General features: G+C 39.1%; 2 protein-coding genes and 1 long non-coding RNA gene across 26 annotated transcripts in view; 2 read left to right on the top strand and 1 right to left on the bottom strand.

The window, feature by feature from the left end:
• The window catches only part of AKAP7 (A-kinase anchoring protein 7), a 79,435-nt gene extending 70,378 nt beyond the window's left edge, over positions 1–9,057 (bottom strand). The window contains exons 1-3 of one of the 3 annotated variants that reach the window (XM_064413192.1): positions 8,789–9,057; positions 5,593–5,742; positions 4,402–4,547 (exon numbers count right to left, since the gene is read on the bottom strand). In XM_064413192.1, coding sequence (XP_064269262.1) covers positions 4,402–4,547; positions 5,593–5,742; positions 8,789–8,939 — 447 coding nt within the window. In that variant the 5' untranslated portion in view covers positions 8,940–9,057. Of the gene's footprint in view, positions 1–4,401; positions 4,548–5,013; positions 5,141–5,592; positions 5,743–8,788 lie in introns of those variants that run through there. The other 2 variants (XM_064413191.1, XM_064413193.1) reach the window with 2 other exon arrangements.
• LOC135296627 (uncharacterized) lies at positions 83–5,137 on the top strand. Its single transcript, XR_010358670.1, has 3 exons — positions 83–243; positions 4,110–4,186; positions 4,622–5,137. It is a non-coding gene; the product is annotated as an uncharacterized LOC135296627 (long non-coding RNA).
• A 280-nt stretch (positions 9,058–9,337) lies between the features above and the next one.
• EPB41L2 (erythrocyte membrane protein band 4.1 like 2) overlaps positions 9,338–17,601 on the top strand; it is a 132,539-nt gene continuing 124,275 nt past the window's right edge. For 4 of the 22 annotated variants that reach the window (XM_064413176.1, XM_064413177.1, XM_064413174.1 and 1 more), the window contains exons 1-2: positions 9,342–9,592; positions 10,395–10,483. In XM_064413176.1, coding sequence (XP_064269246.1) covers positions 10,445–10,483 — 39 coding nt within the window. In that variant the 5' untranslated portion in view covers positions 9,342–9,592; positions 10,395–10,444. Of the gene's footprint in view, positions 9,593–10,394; positions 10,484–17,601 lie in introns of all 22 variants that reach the window. The other 18 variants (XM_064413173.1, XM_064413167.1, XM_064413171.1 and 15 more) reach the window with 11 other exon arrangements.

The following is a 17,601-nucleotide window of genomic DNA, read 5'->3' as shown; positions in this document are numbered from 1 at the left end:
TCCTCTGACAAAGCTGTGCTAATTGACCCGAGTGAACCCAAATAGAGTGGGTACAAATAGAGTGATTAATAAATCACTGGACACTCCCCATCACATCTTAATAGGAGTTTCCTTCCATAAGTATTATAAACTCCTGAAACAGGTTAAGATCATCCAGTTTTACACTGCCAGTAATACCAACAAAAAGCTTCTTCAAGGAATCGCTCTACCTACTCTGCTAAATGTCTATCTTCCTATGCACAGGTAAGTGACTGAAGAAAACCTGATCTTTGCAGGACTGGGCACATACAAAACCAGAATATTCAGTAAATAATTTGTAGAGATACCTAATTTGCAATTCTAATTACATTGCCAAATAGACAGATATAATGTATATACCCCCTTCAAATGTATTTAGACAACTTTCCTTGTAGGAGGTATAGAGTTCTAACTTCATCAGTCCTTCTCTTTAAAAACATTGGAATTACATTTTTTAAATTTAAAATTATTTATATGGTTATACATGCTCTATAAATTCTATCCAAAATGTTTACTGTGCTTGACATTATGCTTGTTGTATCATAGCAATTTAAAATCAAAACACCAAAAACCTGCAAGAATTCTTGAGTATATCAGTGAAAACTAGATCAAGTCAAATAAACCTGACCATCTGACAAAACTAATTACTTCTTAAAGCCCAGTGAACAAAGACATTACAGACAAATTATCTTTGGTGTATAAAATCTAGAAGAAGCATGTTGAAAACTCCAATCTCACTTTTTTGTTGGTTATTTATTTGAAATTGAGTCATGAACACTTCACAAATGTACTGTACAGACTTTACTTTTATAAGATAAGCACAAATAGCTCTTAGGTATAAAAAAAGCATTTATATATTTTGGTAGCTCTGTTAATCATAAGGAGCATATAAATTTCCTGGGGAAAAAAACAACCCCTCAATCTAATGGGAGTGTTCAGTATTTTTGACTGAATTTCTTAAGATGAGGTTTGCCATGCAAAAATCTTACCCAATAAGCCATAGATTTTCAGTAGTGTCATATAAATATAACTTAATTATAACCCAAAGGAACTGATGCTAGCAAGGGTAGGGAGAAAGACAGAAGGTAAAAGCCACTTGCCAGAAAAGGGGATATGACATTTACAAAAGCACAAGTGTCTTAAGTAGTGTAGGACACATGAAGAAAATTCCACCATCATTTTATCATAAATCATGCTGCAATAAGACCATCTTCCTTCATATGTCAGAACTGATATTATCCTGGATAAATAATCATTTCATTGTCTCAGATACAGGAGGAATTTAATCCATATTTAAGCAAAGAACTGGTAAATGTGATCCCTGCTAATTACAATGTATTGACTGAATAATTATTTAAGTCTATAAGCTAAAGCAAAAAAAAAAAAAAAGAAACAAAACTCAAAAATGAAACATGTCATACTAGTTACAATTTTATTCCATTTTCAATTATTGCTTTTACATTTAACTTGCACCTGTGAGCTAGCAAAGGAAAAAATATAAATGTAAGTGTACAAGCCCTTCAGAGAACAGAAGATAGATGTGGAACTGTATTTTCACAGCAGTAAAAAGCATTCTAGCTCTGAAAGAGATCAATACTACTCACCATTTAGTTTAGCAGCCAATACCCCACATCCCCAAACCCCTATAGCTCTCTTCACTAGTGCTTCCACAAAAGCATGTTCTTTCAAGGCTCACTCTTTTATGCAAGCACCAATGACACAAAAACTGTAGGAAATTAATACCTCTGAGATGTCAATTTTTCTGTCCAAAATTGGACAACAGGTTGAAAACCCAAAAAACCCCAATGGACAGGCTCATAGCTGTATAAACTATTAAGAAACCAAGCTAAAAACCTAACAAATAATATGGCTTTGGAACAAGGGTAAGTCCAAAGACAGCCAGTTCCAGAGAAAAGTTATTGCTGAATCCATCAAGAAAGTATGAAAAATCCTGCCCTTTGGATACAGGTAAAATAAAAAGGCTGAGCACATCCTCTCTCTCTGGCTAAATAACAATGCTCTACACAATCAACATTATTTGGAAAGGAAAAAATAAGTTTTCAAGTAAGTTTTTCTGAATTTCAGAAACTTGTTTTTCAGATGTTTTCCCTGCAGCAAAGTGTAACAGAACAGCTGTTAAACAGGTGTGCCATCACAATGCATATCACAATTTCAGATTTGTTCTGTTGTCTCCAATAAATCTAAGGTGCAATTAACATTTGAGTGTACTATTCTAATGAAGCAAACTAGGACTCTTCCAATGCTATATAACAAGCTTTGAGCCACTGCATAAATGAAAACTTTAAATTGCTACTTAACCTGTTACTTTCATTACCTTACAAAGTATTGTTTTACATTTTAACTGTTACCATGCTATTTTGTAAGTTTTCACTTGCGAGGTCCTAACTTAAACCAAAACATTTTTGAAGGCACATCACACTTAACAATTCCTCCCTCTGATTTTTAAAAAAAAAGTTAAAAAAGGCCTCAACTACTGATTTCAAGATCTCCTCTCACATTACTTGAAGTACATTATTGTGAGGAGTAATAGAATAACACTGTTTTGCTTATTACAAGCAAAGAAAATGTAAAGCTTTGACAGATCAATAGCAATTATAGTCAAGACTGAGGAACCCTGAAAAATTAATCTACCAAGTGATAACACATCATGTAAGTCATAACTTAAAAAAAACCAAACCGAACAAATGGAAAAAGATACAATGATCATAATCTATTTAACTATTTTTACACAAGTAATAATGCAAAGTTCAATATAAATCCAAAATTAATGGAACAACATTTTCCGTTCTAAAGATTCAAAACAATTTAAATGAAAACAAGGAAACTGTTCATTTTCCAAGAGGAACAGATGATCAAATGTTTCAGAATATCCTTTATTACAAAATTTCCTCTGTGTAAAGCTTAAATTACTACATAAAATACAAATAAATAACACTTATGCTTAAAATACTTCACTGGAATAAAATAAGCTCTTCAAAAAATAAAGGTCTCTCATTACCAGCTGAAACTACCAGCAATTACCAGATTCACTCTGGCTATCAAGAAACCAGGTGTCTAAATTTTGGCTAATATTGCCTATAAAAATTCCAATGTGTATTTTCTACTTTCAGAACAACTCTACCTCTAAGGCAAGTATAAACAAAACTTTCTAGCAAAGTCCTGGAGTTCTCATATGCTCTGAGCTTAAATTTAGAGTTGTTTCATTAACTCTGTAAATGATATGACTAAATAATGACGTCTAAAAAACCAAGCATACTTGACCTTCCCAACTAACCCTTGGGCATAGTAACAATCATCAGCAGGAATTCTCAATGACCAGATTACATAACTTGTAAATTATTTTTGCACTTGTTAAATCATGGAATCTGTTAAACAGATCTGGAAGAAAAGATATTTTAAAAGAAAATGTCACAAAAGATATCCTACATTATTTGTAACAGGCTATCCTGATCTTCTAAAACCAGCCTTTACTATATCTTCTTCACATATTATGTTTTGAAGAATCAAAGACTGCAGTGTCATTTTCAAACCTATTTTATTCTCATTTCATATTTTCCTAATCTTCTTTCACTTTTTCAGAGAACTGATAATACAGATATAAGATGAGTTAAAATTCATCTGAGATAGTTTCTGATATTAAAAAATCCCATTAACTAAATTTGCAAATGGTGTTAAACTGCAGGCTTCAACTTTTTAAACATAACACATCTACTTTCCTCATTTCAGACACAAAAGATATCAAAGATATACCAGAGACAATCTACAGCATGTAAGAAATAATTTTCATTTACTGCAAGGAAATACAGTGTCTTAAAGACAATGTCTTAAAGAGCTCTTTGCATTTCCGGAATTCATGTGAACAACATCCCACTAAAACAACAGTTGTTTGAATTTTAAATAAGATTAATCATTTTACTGGAAAATGCTAAACTACAAACTGCCAAGTTAAAACAGTAAGAGATCCAAATAAATTTTTATCTGTAAAGAAATCTAAAAATATTGCTAGAATTTTTCACATTAAATTAAACATTAATGTCTCTCTTCCTTATTCTATGTGAACAACAAAACAGGCAATACTGAACACTGCAGAGGGAAAATTTCAGCCAGCTTCAGTGAAAACCATAAGACTGACAAATTGAATAAAAATGTAAGTATTTTTCCTACAGTCTTTTTTAGAAAAGCAATTTTATTCACAAAAAATGTTGCATAACATAGCATTACTCATTGAATAGACTGGTAATATTTCTTTAAAACTAGCTGAAAAAAAATTGTTTTGCACAACATCAAACACTGTTCTTAGAAACACATGCAGCTGTTGAAATATTTCTGGTTATACCAAATTAGTATAATAGAGAATATCACCTTTGGATTAGTAATTGGAAGAGAAATGAAATAATTTGGCTGATACTGTTTGTTCTTTTTCTTCTTTCTCTCAATGCCTTCTTCCATTTCCTTTCCAGTAGTCCGCTTTCTTTTCTTCTTAATAGTTAGTTCAGAAGTTGCATGTACTGAAGAGGAAAAAAAAAGTCACTTTCAGCACACAGACATTTAAACAAAGACATTCTTAATATCACACCAACAGGAGCTGGACTTGAATCAACTGACTGGAGCATCTCTTCCCACTGAGCCCATGCTCTGAGCTGTCTGACTGGGATCCAACTCTGACTGGAATTAATGCAGCCATAAAGTGAAGAACCACACCTGAACTAACAGCCTACACCTCTGAGCCAGGTTTTTAAGCTGCTAAGACAGACAGACAGACACATGGCTTCCAAACCAGTGAGCCTCCCTTAGCCAATGTATGCAGCAGGACAACAAGCCTGCAAATTGTTCATACTTGAACATGGACATGACTGTAGAGCAGAAAGGCCAATATTAAACTCCAAAAATCCCATGCATTCTGCATTTTGAAATATAAAATGCAGTAATACATAGGATTATTAAAGCTAAAAGTTGTACTAGACTAAGACTTACCCACCAATAGCACATGAACCAAACCCAGCCCAGACGAAAATACCATCCCAGCCAGATCTGCTCTCTGCCTCTTCCTTTCTCAGAGACACCTGATATAGTGAAAGAAATGTGTGTGCCCTCAGTTCTTCCTTTACACTTAACTGTGTTTCTCTCAGCTCATTTCCTTGAGCCTTTATAGACCCTTTCCCACCACATGGCCTGATACACACCCACAAGCTGACCATGCTGCAAACATCCTCTGGTCCAGTTAGAAGTGCACTTCCAGCCTCATGCTGGGAATACACATATTGAAGGACAGCTCACAAAACCCATCACCTGAGAAGCTCCCATACAGCAATGTGAATTGACATATGTCTTTATTCTGAGACTCACTGCTCCACAGGATAACAAAAGTGAAAACTCTTAATATGCTCAAGTACTGAAGGACTGAATAGTAGTAAGAGAGGCTCTGGACTGCAACCTGTTTTCAGGGAGACTGTTCTGTGTGCCCGGCCCATGTATCCTTGCCAACAGGTAGTACCAAGAGCTAAGTACATGATGTGTCTATGCTTTCATATTTCTTCTGTTTAATGCACTTACTAGCACATTCATCTTCAATATCTGTGTCCACAAATGGCATTTCTGTCATTAGAGAATCTACTGAATCCGCAGCACATGGCTCTTCACTCTGCTGTGTTTTTTCCTTATTCTCTTTAAAGATTTTCTTCTCCTGTATATTTTCCAGCCCATCTGTAATATATTTAAAATAACACACTGGGTCTTAGTTTTTTGTATAAACAGCTAAGAGATATTATACATAAACAACATACCAAATAAACATTTCATTAATTATCAGCAAATAAATACTGACATATAACCCTGCAAGGATCCTGTTCTTCTTCTTTGTCAACAGATCAGTAGAAATACTGTAACATTTTATGTGGAATAGCAAAAAATAGAGTTCTGCTTTCTATATTTTAATAACCCAGGGTCTTGTTTGGTTCCAAGTAAATGAAATTACTGAAAAAAAAAAAAACAACCTTATAATTGAGCATAAAAAATAATACCCTTCAGACATCACATAATGTTCATTTTAGACAACAATAATGGCATATGAAAATCAGTGCAGACAAACATTGGCAAATTAATTCCACTGTAAAAACACTGAAAATGAGGCATGAAGAAGCAAGAAGGGAATCCTATCATTCCACATAAAACAAAGGGTTCTCAGCTGACTCTATTACTCAGGAATGAGATGATCACTCTATTCCTGCATCTCCCACTCAGTGTAGTATGTTTTAGACAGCAATGATCTGAGTTTCTCATTCTAAAAACTGACTTTCAGTATTTAAGCTAAAGAAGGAAGTCAATGTAAATGAAAACACATCTTGCATGTACAAAGATATACCTGAAGCTCTACCTCAGAGTAATATCACAATCACAGAATATTTTGAGTTAGACAGGACAGAATGTCCACTAACAAGTTTTTGAAAAAGTGTTTGTCCCCAAGAGTACCACCTGAGCATGAGTCATTTCCTTATGTCTACTTCACGCTTCTGCATCAGTAAACTCTAATATTGGCATATTAAGTAATACCTTAAAAAAAAAAAGCAAAATCTTCTCTCTCATCAAACAATGGGCATATAATCAGGCACCCAGCAATACTCTTTTGGGACAACTCCACAATGGGATTACTGTAGTGGAAGGAGCTGTGTGTTAGAATTGCAGTTTATCCCAGGACAGCTCATTACTACAGACAACACACTTTCAAAGCTCCTCTCATGACCAGTGCGGATGACCCAAATTTGGCCTAAGAGGAAAATTCAGCAGCAAAAGTGTACACTATGCTCTTAAGGCATGCAAGGCTACACATGTAGAAAATCGATATTACAGACCCAGTGTGGGTGATTATCACCCTGTGGAATGTTTCTTACACGTATCACTTTATGCTAGGGAAGATACATAAAAGAACAACCTGATTAAATGCTAATTCACTCCAGGCTAAAGCGGGAAGCATAAATCACTCTGTGGTTGTAGTCTGACACCTAACTTTATCCCCTCAGGCTATTCAAAGGAAACAAAGTATTTACATTTGTTACTTGTTCCCTCTGCAGAGACTAAAGAACTATTAACAGAGCACAATCAAATATGTTTTATTGCTCCTTATTTTTGTGGTCTGTCCTTTATAAGGTAGCTGTATCATGTTTTTTTTTTTTTTCCCTGCTGGAACAGATGACAAATGCTGGTGAAGATCAGCAGCCACTTAAATACAAATAAAGGAATAATGGATACACCTACTCATGTATGAAATTCAGGCAAATATAATAAAGCATGCAATTAAGAAAAAAGAGCTTATCCTATAACAGCTCAATGGTCAAGGAGTTCCTAAGGAAGCTGGTTTTGTACTCTAGGTTTCAGATTATCAATGTTATGTCAAGAAGTTTAAAAGATCTTGTTTTCAAGTTTTATTAGTGACTAGAATGCAACTCTTGAAGTTTGTTGCTGATTTCTTTAATTAGTATTTTCAAAACAGTGAGGGAGGTTTTTTTTTGTAGAAGCACAACTTGTAGAATTTAGACAGTGCCTGCCCAGTTCAGTTTACTGCAGGTGCATTCTTAATTACTTTATCTGTGCCTTTACTATTGTGAACAGGCAGCATTTTGCCAAGTTGCACAAGTATGTTGCTTTTTGATCAGACAGAACAAAGTAAACCTGTAATCTGCAATATACACCCCTCAGAGTTATGTGAGTCCTTGTTCTGTAGCTGATGCTACCTTAACCCCTTTTGCTCTCAGCTGATGATTCTGCACTGCTGGATTTTGAGGTTTTCTGCCCCAGCCTGACCTACTTGTTTGTCAGTTTAATGGACCTCTGTGTTGTCCTTCCCTTTGAGATCTCTTTGGATCCAGGGTTGTTTTTTGTATGCTCATGGATACCAGAAAAAAAATCTGGTTTGTGTGATCTTTAATCTAAATGTTAAGTAATAATTTTATTACTGCTTTTTTCTTAATACAAGTATTTGTGATCCACCTGGGTGACTTCATTAGTCCAGAAGACCTTCCAGATAAACCTTCTCCACTGTTGTCTGGCTGACCCTCAAGATCCGGGGCCTCCCACCTATTCTGTAAGGGCACCTGGGGAGGCAAGGGATGCCAGGAGTGGATTCCTCTACCGCTCTGAGGAGGGACCTTCTTCCATTCCCCCCCATCTGCCTGATGGCAAGAAGCTTGGGGCTTCTTGACTCTGGCTGAGCTTTCACCCGCTGCTTTCTATTCATATTTTTAATAACAAATGAATCCTTTAGAGACAGTTTAACTGAGAGCTGCTGTAGAAGTAGATGGTCTTAATGTCAATGCATTTTGAACCTCCAGTGCTGGCACTACAGTTACCATAGCTAAGGAGCTAATAATAGTAATAGTAATAATAATAATAAATAATAATAATAATAATAATAATTCCTTGTGGAAAAAATGGTAGGGTTAGTATTCAGCCAGGTCATATACACAGGGAACTAAACAGAAAAGGAGTAGTAGTAAACTTAGGGAAAAGAAAGGTAAATTTAGTGTTCAGCCAGGTCGGATGCATACACTGTCGGCAAGGACTAAGGACTGAGCGGGGCAGGCAGGGAAGCGCCAGAGCCCTATCAACAAGAGCCAAACTTCATAATGAATAACTTAATTAAGTTGAAAAGTTTTCCCCTACGCCCCAGCACCCGCCCGCAGCCCAGGGCAGGCGGGAGCAGGGTCTCTCCAGCGCCCGCCCTCCGCGCCCGCGCCGCTGCCCGGCCGCCTCTCACCGTGCTCCGGGGCCGCGCTCCGGGCAGCGCCCCCGGCCCGGGCCGCTCCCTCCGCCGGCCGCAGCGCCATGGGCACGGCCCGCCGGGCGAGCAGGGCTCGGGCCGCCGCCGAGCACAGCGCGGGGAGAAGCCGCCGCAGCAGCGGCCGCATGCCCGGCCGCGGCGAGCAGCGCTGCCCGCCGAGAAGCCGCGGGGCTGGAGCGGGTCTGGCGGAGCCTCTGCGCCCCTCGGGGAAGCAGCGAGGGAACGGGGCCGTGCGGCCGCGGAACTACAGCTCCCAGCACGCTCCGCGGCGGGCATGGGGCGGCCGCCCGGCGCCGCCCCTCAGCCGCTCCGGCGTGCGCTCCGCGGCGGCGGCGGGGCCGCCCCTCACGGCGGGGCCGCTCTCCACGGCGGAGCGCGGGGCCCGCGATCGGGGATCCTCGGTTCGAGCGCGGCTTTCACTCGGTATCTCAACGAGAAGTATCTGCCCTAGCGCTCGCCCCCGCCGGGGGGCTGCAGCCAGCGGGATTTGGCGTCCGTCAAAATAACCGTGTGTAGCTTAGGGCGGCCAAGCGCTAATTAACAGGAATTTAGCGGCGGAGAATAGACAGTCTTGCTCTGGATGTGCTCTGCTGTCCGCTGTCCTGGGCACTCTGACCGCTGGCACTAATGTACAGCTGTACAGCTCTGCCTGAACAGTCTCGTGTTGGGAATGGCCTCAAGGGTGATAAATTACATAAAGAATTGAAATTTTGAGTTTACCTGAAGTTACTGAATAGACCTTAAAAACTGACTGGAAAAGAAAGATAAAAGGATGTAAAGGTATGCACACAGGATTATAAGAGTGGCTGGAGCCGGTGGAGAAAAAGATAAAAAGGGCTGTATATGGGAGAGGCCGCTTGTGTCAGGGAAGGAAGGGGAGACGGTCTTTTCCTGCTTGAATAAAGACTTGGAGTCTCTTGGAAGCCAAGTCCTGTCAGGGCGTTTGGTGGGAGAAGCCAAGCTAAATGCCACCTGGTGCTTTTGCCGATTGGCTTATCCATGTAAACCAGATCTGAGGGAGCAGCTGGTATGTATGCGTGTAAAGATTCCTGCTTCCATTTGTAAATACAGTGGGGATGGTGTCACGACTCATCAGTAGAGGGGTGATGTTAGTTGTAAATTCTCATCAGGCTGAACTCTTGTGTTTTTAACTTTGGCAACCAGCCTGCTGTTGAGCCTCGAGTTGTTGGCTAACAAGCCCCTGAATTCTTCCAATACATTTCCACAAATGTGGTGGCTAGCAAGTCCTTAATTTTATACCATACACTTCATTACATTCTCAATTTGCAAAACAAACTCAAAGGTGCTGGCCCGGAAGCCACAACACACTTCCACAAGCTCCCTACACTCACAACAAAGTTCAGTATGGGAGGTAGAATATGCCTGGCCCTGTTTTGCCCAGGCAAAGCAAGGGGGGAGAGAAATAAAGAAAGGAAAGGGAGAGAGAGTACAGAGAATATCACCAGTCCTCAGATACTGCATTGGTCCTGCTGTGTTGGAGGGTCTGGAGCTGGGATCATGAGAAAGAAAGTGAAAGAGAGGGAAAAGAGTGCGAGAGGGTCTGACCTGCTTTCTTTTATAGACAACCTGGTGCAAGCTTACAAAAACCAGATCTTTTGCCCTGTTTTGTTGATGTGTGCACAGCCAGCCCTTGGAGCCCTCCCACAGCAGGTGAGTGGGGACAGGGACACCGAGCACAAGTGTCAAGGTGAAGCAGGAAGTTGGGTCAGAACAGTTCTGCCCCACCTCTGCATCTTTAGATCACACAGTTCCCATTGGAACACTCACAATGTTTGAGACAAAAAAATGCTTATGTCTGGTTCTCCATAGATGACAAAAGCAAGTAAATAAAATAGGATGGTTGGAAGAAACAGCATGCCTGCTGGAGGTTAGAAGCTGGTTGAAAGAAGAGTGAAAAATGAGACCAGTTCCTATATTTGGCTCCTCATTTTACCATTATTTTGATCCATTTTGTGTTTGCTATTCATGTAGAATTTTTATTTGATTTGTATAGTTCCATAGAGGCCAAAGGTTGGATGTGATGCAGAAGTGCAAGTTCTGTGGAATCCAAGAGAGGCTTTGGGATGAGGCTGCTGGCAGTTTTTATTTGCATTTCATTTGAATATCAGCTATCATTAGGAGACTAAATGAATAAGTGGTCAAGTCTTCCTAGCCCATTTCCATTGTCAAGTACAGTGCTTCCATAAAACTTTGATTCTAGAGAGTTATAGATCAAATACTGGAAGAAAATATTTTTGGAATTGTCTTTTTATAAAAATTAATTTAAAAAGCAATTTGGATCTGAAACTACTCCAAATCAATTCATTAAGTTTTTTTTTTTCAGAAATCTTCAGTGAGAAAACTTCAGGAAAAACCACTTCTGTTTGTAAAATTGAGAGGGGAGTCCAATGCAACGTTTAAATTAAGATGACATTTAATAGTGCTCTGAACAAATGAAAATGCAGTACATTTTTATGGACTTAAAATTGTCTGTAACCAGCACCCACTAGCCTAGCATTACAATTATGCCTGTAGATGTATTCTTAGGTCATGCGACTTGCCTGAACATAGTGCCTCCAGGATGAGAGGAATTGAGAAATTAAAAGTACCTCAGCTAGAGCTGGTAGCAGTTCCCATGAATTGTCCCTACAAGTCACAGAAGTGGTGTTGGAGGGAAGCATTCGATTGAGGACTCGAAAGATGAAGTAACAAGTTGTGATTTTTCTGCCTGCCTAAATATTGCACAAGTTTCACAGAGGTCACTGACCTGGTGCCTGGCAGAAACTGCTTTTCATTACTGCTTAGGTTTGGGCTAAAGCCAGCACTTTATCAATTTTCTGTGGCCTTGCCTTTATTAAAGAAAGTTTCTGATTAACCTCTCAGCAGTACAGTTGTCCCTTTAAAGGAAAAAAATCACATTATGACAGCTGCGTGGTGCTGGCAGAAAGAGGAAGCAGGGTCAGCTCTGTGGTTTTATTTGCTTACACAACTGCACTGCCAATGCCTGTTAGCCTCTCACCTACCTTTCTTTCTCTTAATCCACCCACTAATTTCAGGCAAGTTTGCAGAGTGTTAGAAGATTCAGAGGTATGACATTCCCACACCTTTCGTGAAAGTGGGTGGTTTGGGAAAAAAGAAAGATCCATTTTGTTCCCAAATGAGTGAAAGAAGAAACAGTGCTGTGTGTCTGTTTTTCCTAGAGTGGCTGTCCATGAGTATTGGCCAGCTCATTACACTGGAGGTCAGGGCACATATTATCAATACATATTATGTCTTATCTTAGTCAAGCAAGAGATATGGGGGAGCTATGAGCTATGAGTATTTGGGACATGACTCAGTGAGGGAAGTTAGGTAGCAAAAAGGCAGGAACGGGATGTGTTGCAGGGAGCCTAGAGGAGACATTGGGATATTGTGTAGGACATGGGAGGGAGTTGAAGGTATTGTAATGAGAGGGCATGGAAGCTGTAGGGGAAGCTTGGGTTGTTGTGATAAGAAGGGAGGACATAACTGGTACAAAACAAGTCTTCATTATTGTTACTGCTTTGCAGCATCTTGTTTTCTGACAAGCGAAGAAGAATAACAGACCATGACCTGATTGTAATAATAGATTTGCCAGAGAAACAAAGAAAACTTTGAGCTGCAGTACTACAGAGGATGAAAAATGAGAGGTAAAGAAGTGCCTAGGATAAGGTAATCTAATGGAAAGGTCGAAAAGCAAGTAGTCTGGAGTCTCTACAATAACTGGTATAAAAGGAAGAAGTGCATGAAGATGCTACAGATGTAGTTAATAAATAGAAACTGCATTTGAATGACATCTGACATGAAAAAATAATATAAATTGGTATTTTCATGATCTGTTGATCACAGGCAGTTCATTTACATTTCAGGAGGAGGGAACAGAACAGCAGAAGGCAGCTGAAAAATTAACTGCTTACCAAGGGCCGCTTCTCTTTCCCCCGGCTAGCTGATGACAAGGTGGCGGGGGGTGGCAGATTCCCCCTGGAGCTCCATTGAATCCCAGCTGTCAGCTGTTTCGGCTCATTATAAAACACAGGGAAGCACACGGGTCCCAGGGTAACTTTATTTGATGGTAAACTTCCCCTTTTCCTCTCCCGGGACCCTGATCAAGGGGCAAACAAAGACTTATATGTGTGGGCAGGTCTCAGGGGAAGGTACAATCTTCAACAAATCAGGAGAATTGGGAGTAAAAACCCAGGTGGGGATCACAATGCATGAACCAATGAAATTCCAAGGGAGGAAAACAGTTTCAGTAAACTGCTAAAGTTTGGAGAAATAGAAACTAGCTGACGAAATAACTGGGAAAAGGCGGAGACAAAATAAAACAGCATAAAGAAAACTACCAAATTGCAAATCAAACCGTAAACCTACTAATAAAACAAAAAGCATGATACAGCAACCAAGAGCAGCAGCTCTTCATTTGCTAACCTCTGGATAGCAGCTTGTTGTGAGGGATGTGGGCTAAAGATAAACAAATGCTGTTAATGCCAATGTAATATTTCAGAGGAACTTCCAGGTTCCTGCAGGATTTTTGAGGAATGACATCTGTTGGGTGGAGAAAGGATTCACCTAACAAAGTGGGTCAATAATATCTTTGCCAAGTGGCTTGCCACCCTCATAAGGATGACTTTAAACTAGGTTGTTGAAAGATGGAGAAGCAGTCCCATCAGACCTAAGCTGGAAGAGAACTGGAAGAGCCAAGAGCTGTTGTGCAGACAGAGAGGTAGTGGTAGATAATCGGAAAGCAAGTGCAGGATAGCATGATGGCAGAGATTGCCTGGCATTTAGGGGGACCCTAATAGGCTTGAAAAGTGGAACAGCAGATGCTTGCTGTGTAAAATTAAACAAAGACAATTGTAAAACCTTGCATCTAGCACCTGATCTGTTTTGGGAAAAATGGCTGGATGCACATCTGCCCTAACTTAATGGTCTGTGACATATTTAACCACCTTGGAGTCTTCAATAAGTGTTATTGTTAGGTGTAATCTCTAGTTTGAACTCCTACAATATTTGCTCCCTGAACATAGCATTTATTAAAGGTGCTTAATCTTCCTTTCACTTTTCAACACAGAAAATCCACCAGAAATTATGTAAATCCTTATTCTGCATGAGAGTTACATCATCCTTTTCTAGTCAACAAAATTAGTCTTTCCTATGTTGCTCCACCATCAGGTTGAAAGAAGATATTAATTTCTTTAGTTTTGTCTCAGAACCACAAATTCCATCACTATGGTATACATCACTTTTCCAAAATGTAAGGTAATTAGAATACAAAAAATATAATGGAATATCTCTAGTAGTTCATATTTTGTAATGTGAGTAGATAGGTTTCCTTTTGCTAAATATTTATATACACACAAAAAAATCTATAAAATAGAAAATAAGTCTCAGTGATTTTGATTACCACAATCTTGTTTTTCACAAATATAATGTGGATTTAAGCAAAAAGTTGCCTGTCCTGGAGATCATTAAGTATGCCAGTCTCCAGGGTAAAGACAACATTCAGTTTGATAGGAAACCTTCACACACCTGCATTATGAGGGACTGTACACTGAAATAAAAGCAGATTTCACTTTACTAAACCCACTTCACTTTTTAGCTCTAGAGTTAGAGTTAAACCTAAAGTTAGGTTTGATCTGGAACATCCAGTCTCCTGGAGCTGTTCTTTTTTCCTGACTGAAAAAGAGGTTTGAAAAAAACATGTCCAGGAGAAAAGTGGATGGAAAGTGTTTAAGTAAGAGAAGGCACTGCCTGCAATTAAAAAGTTTAAGTGAATATGGTCAACCAGATGTGGAAGTCATGCAGCTCAGACACTAACATTCCTTGAGCAAAAGACACTTTACTGGGAGTCTTAAGAAAATAAAGAATGCAGTTTTGAATCCAGAATTCATATTATTCCAGATGTGGGTGGGGGAAATACGTATTTACTTACTAAAGTGAAAAATCTTGATTCTACGCTGCCAGTCTGTTCTGTTTCTTGCTTCCCTCTCTGCTCTTGTTCTTCTGTGTGTCTCTCCCTTCAGCCACAAGCTTATTTTTTAGCTCTGGCTTCCTATCACCTCAAGCTTCAGGTATTGCACAAACACACTGTATTTGTGACCACTATGCAGGCTTTGTGTGTGGCCTTGTATCTATTTCCTTCTCTTACCCATGGATTTTCTGTCAAGTTAGGATGTCTGTGAAATAAAAGCAGTGTCTTTCCTGCTGTTTGCACAGCCCATTGTCCAATTAAGAAAAAACAAATCTATGTTCCTTATTGCCAGAACATATTAGAATTCTTCCTGAAGTTCAGCTCATCATTCTCTCTTCATGCATTTCTGGTGTGTACCTGCTGCTTTTCCTAAGAGGAGCGCAGACATTAGTTCACAAGCACTGCCAGAGCTTCTGACAGTTGTTCATTTAGCCAAAGGTGTGAATGTACATGCTTTGGGTCTCTTCACCAGTCAATAAAGACAGAGGCTTTTGTGAACTGTAATTTGTGCAATAAGTAAGTAGCTGTTCTAGAGATGCTTGACTCCTTCCATGAACAACCAGGATTGTGTCTTGCTTAGACACAACTTCTAACCTGCATGTTAGAAGGCTGATGTTGGGTGAAATGGATCAACGTTGGCTGTTGATCCATTTGTGATAACACATTTTGTTATCACCTGGTTTAGAATTAGGAAATTAACTTCATGTTTTTTAATACTTGCTCTGGCAAAGCCTTTTGAAGCCCAGACAATTAACAGCTGCTCTCTAACTGGAAACAGTTGAGTCAAAACAGCCTTTCTTGATTGTTACACTAACCCTCATCACAATGGAAGAAGCTGCTATGGCTGTGGCTAATGCTGCAAAGCTCGAGAGCTTAGAAAACTTCACGCAGTGTAGGTTTTGTGATCCTGCCAAGTTAGAGCATACCTAGGAAGAAATAATTAAGCGGTGTTGTTTTATGTTTCACATGAATTTTGAAATTGGTTTACTCCTGGTATTGCTGGGTGTAACCATGGAAAAAATCCCACCCACTTCTCATATCAGCAGTCTCTTAAGATGTCTGTTTATGTTTAACCTAAAATCTCAAACAAAAAACCAGTGATGCTCAAAATACCTTTCTTACGAGATATTTAGGGAAACAGTAACTTATTGTTTGAAGAAGAAAAGCGTCCCTGACCTTAACAGAAATGAAAGATCCGAATTCTAACATTGGTTTAGCTACACTCACACTTGGAGCAATGTGATGTGGCACCCAGTTTCTGTCACTGAAATCTCTTAGAGGTTATTGAATCCATCTGTATGTATGGATCTGAGGCTATTTGCCACCTCTTTTCTGATGATGGAGTTTCCTGATCCTCTTCTTGAGGCTCAAGGTTTTAATTTATAAAATCTAAAGGATGAACCAGTTCAAAGCTCCCTTATTTACAATCATGATTTTAACCTAGATCAAAGACATTAACTCATGTCCACATTCTAGTATGAAAAAGCATGGGAAAAATTAAAGAAATTTATGCAATTAAAGAAACACACATTCTGACTAATGGGGAAAGAGACACGTTTTAATTCTCCAGATTAGCACACTGCTATGACTGTAATAGATTATATCATACAGTTCTTATTCAGTACTCCAGACTTCTGTTGAGCCACTTTCAATTCACATTCATACTCTGGCACTAGATGAACTGCAATAACTGAAAGGGAGGAAAACATTTGCATTTCCTGTAGTACATCTAACTTTCAGTCCAGGCTAGAACAATGTTTTAAAAAGCCCTATTGAAAGAACCATATTTAGGTCCTTTTGTCAGTCATTCAATTTGTCTCCATAAGCCAACATGTGACTATTATCACTATTAACTTGTACCCTTGCAGGAAAGAAAAGAAATGGTGTTATTTGGTGTTATTTTTATTTACTTTCTATATGGTTTTCATTTTAAGAGAGAGCTGGACTTGATTATATGTAAGGGAATCAATCTACAGCTTAAAAGTCATGAAAACTTACACATGCTTTGAAACACTGAAAGGAAGGAGCTCAGGCACACATTAAACTGTACTCTATCAAAAACTCTATTTTTGGTGGGCATCCAGAGAATCAATGAATTTTTTTGACACATGACTCATACTCAGTTCAAAATATTCAGTGTGATATATACTTGCATTGTGTTTTGGCCAAATGCTGTAACTCCCCATGTAGCTTAGCATGACGGGGGTGACAGAGCTGCTCTCTTTCTTTCTAATTTGCACTGATTCCTAAAAGCATCAAGTTTTTGAGCAAGTATATAAGCATCAAAATTGAAAATAAGGCAAATTGAAAATAATAGACAAATAATACTATGGGACATGTAGGTGTCTTTCTGCTGTGTCTTGGCAAAATGGTATCTACAATCCTAAGAACGACCTTCCTCACAGCACAGCTCTTGAAGACAGGTAAGGTGCATAGAGACTTTCAAAAAGGGTGAAATCATACCCAGAAAAAGTTGTTTTATGCTTTTGCAACAGTTGAGAAGGCAATAATAGGATCCCTCACTTAAGGTACATTCAGTGAAAGAACTAATGCTTTCCTGAAGTGATGTAGTATAGCAAGGATCTGTTCCCTGAACTGGCGAGGAGAAGGACCTGCAGAAAAACAAGGCAGAAGAAAGCAAACTGAATTGCTGAAGGATATGTTGAGCTGCACTTGTGTCAAATCTATGTGTGGGCCTACAGCAGGCTTTTCCAATTACATACTGTATTTGCAGGACTCCAGAGACTCATGGGCAGTACCACTAATGACAGTTGACTTATCATATCCATGTAATTAGAAT

This window comes from Passer domesticus, chromosome 3, assembly GCF_036417665.1.
Source record: "Passer domesticus isolate bPasDom1 chromosome 3, bPasDom1.hap1, whole genome shotgun sequence".
In the NCBI taxonomy this organism is placed as follows: Eukaryota; Metazoa; Chordata; class Aves; order Passeriformes; family Passeridae; genus Passer; species Passer domesticus.
This window is presented reverse-complemented; position numbering and strand designations above follow the sequence as displayed.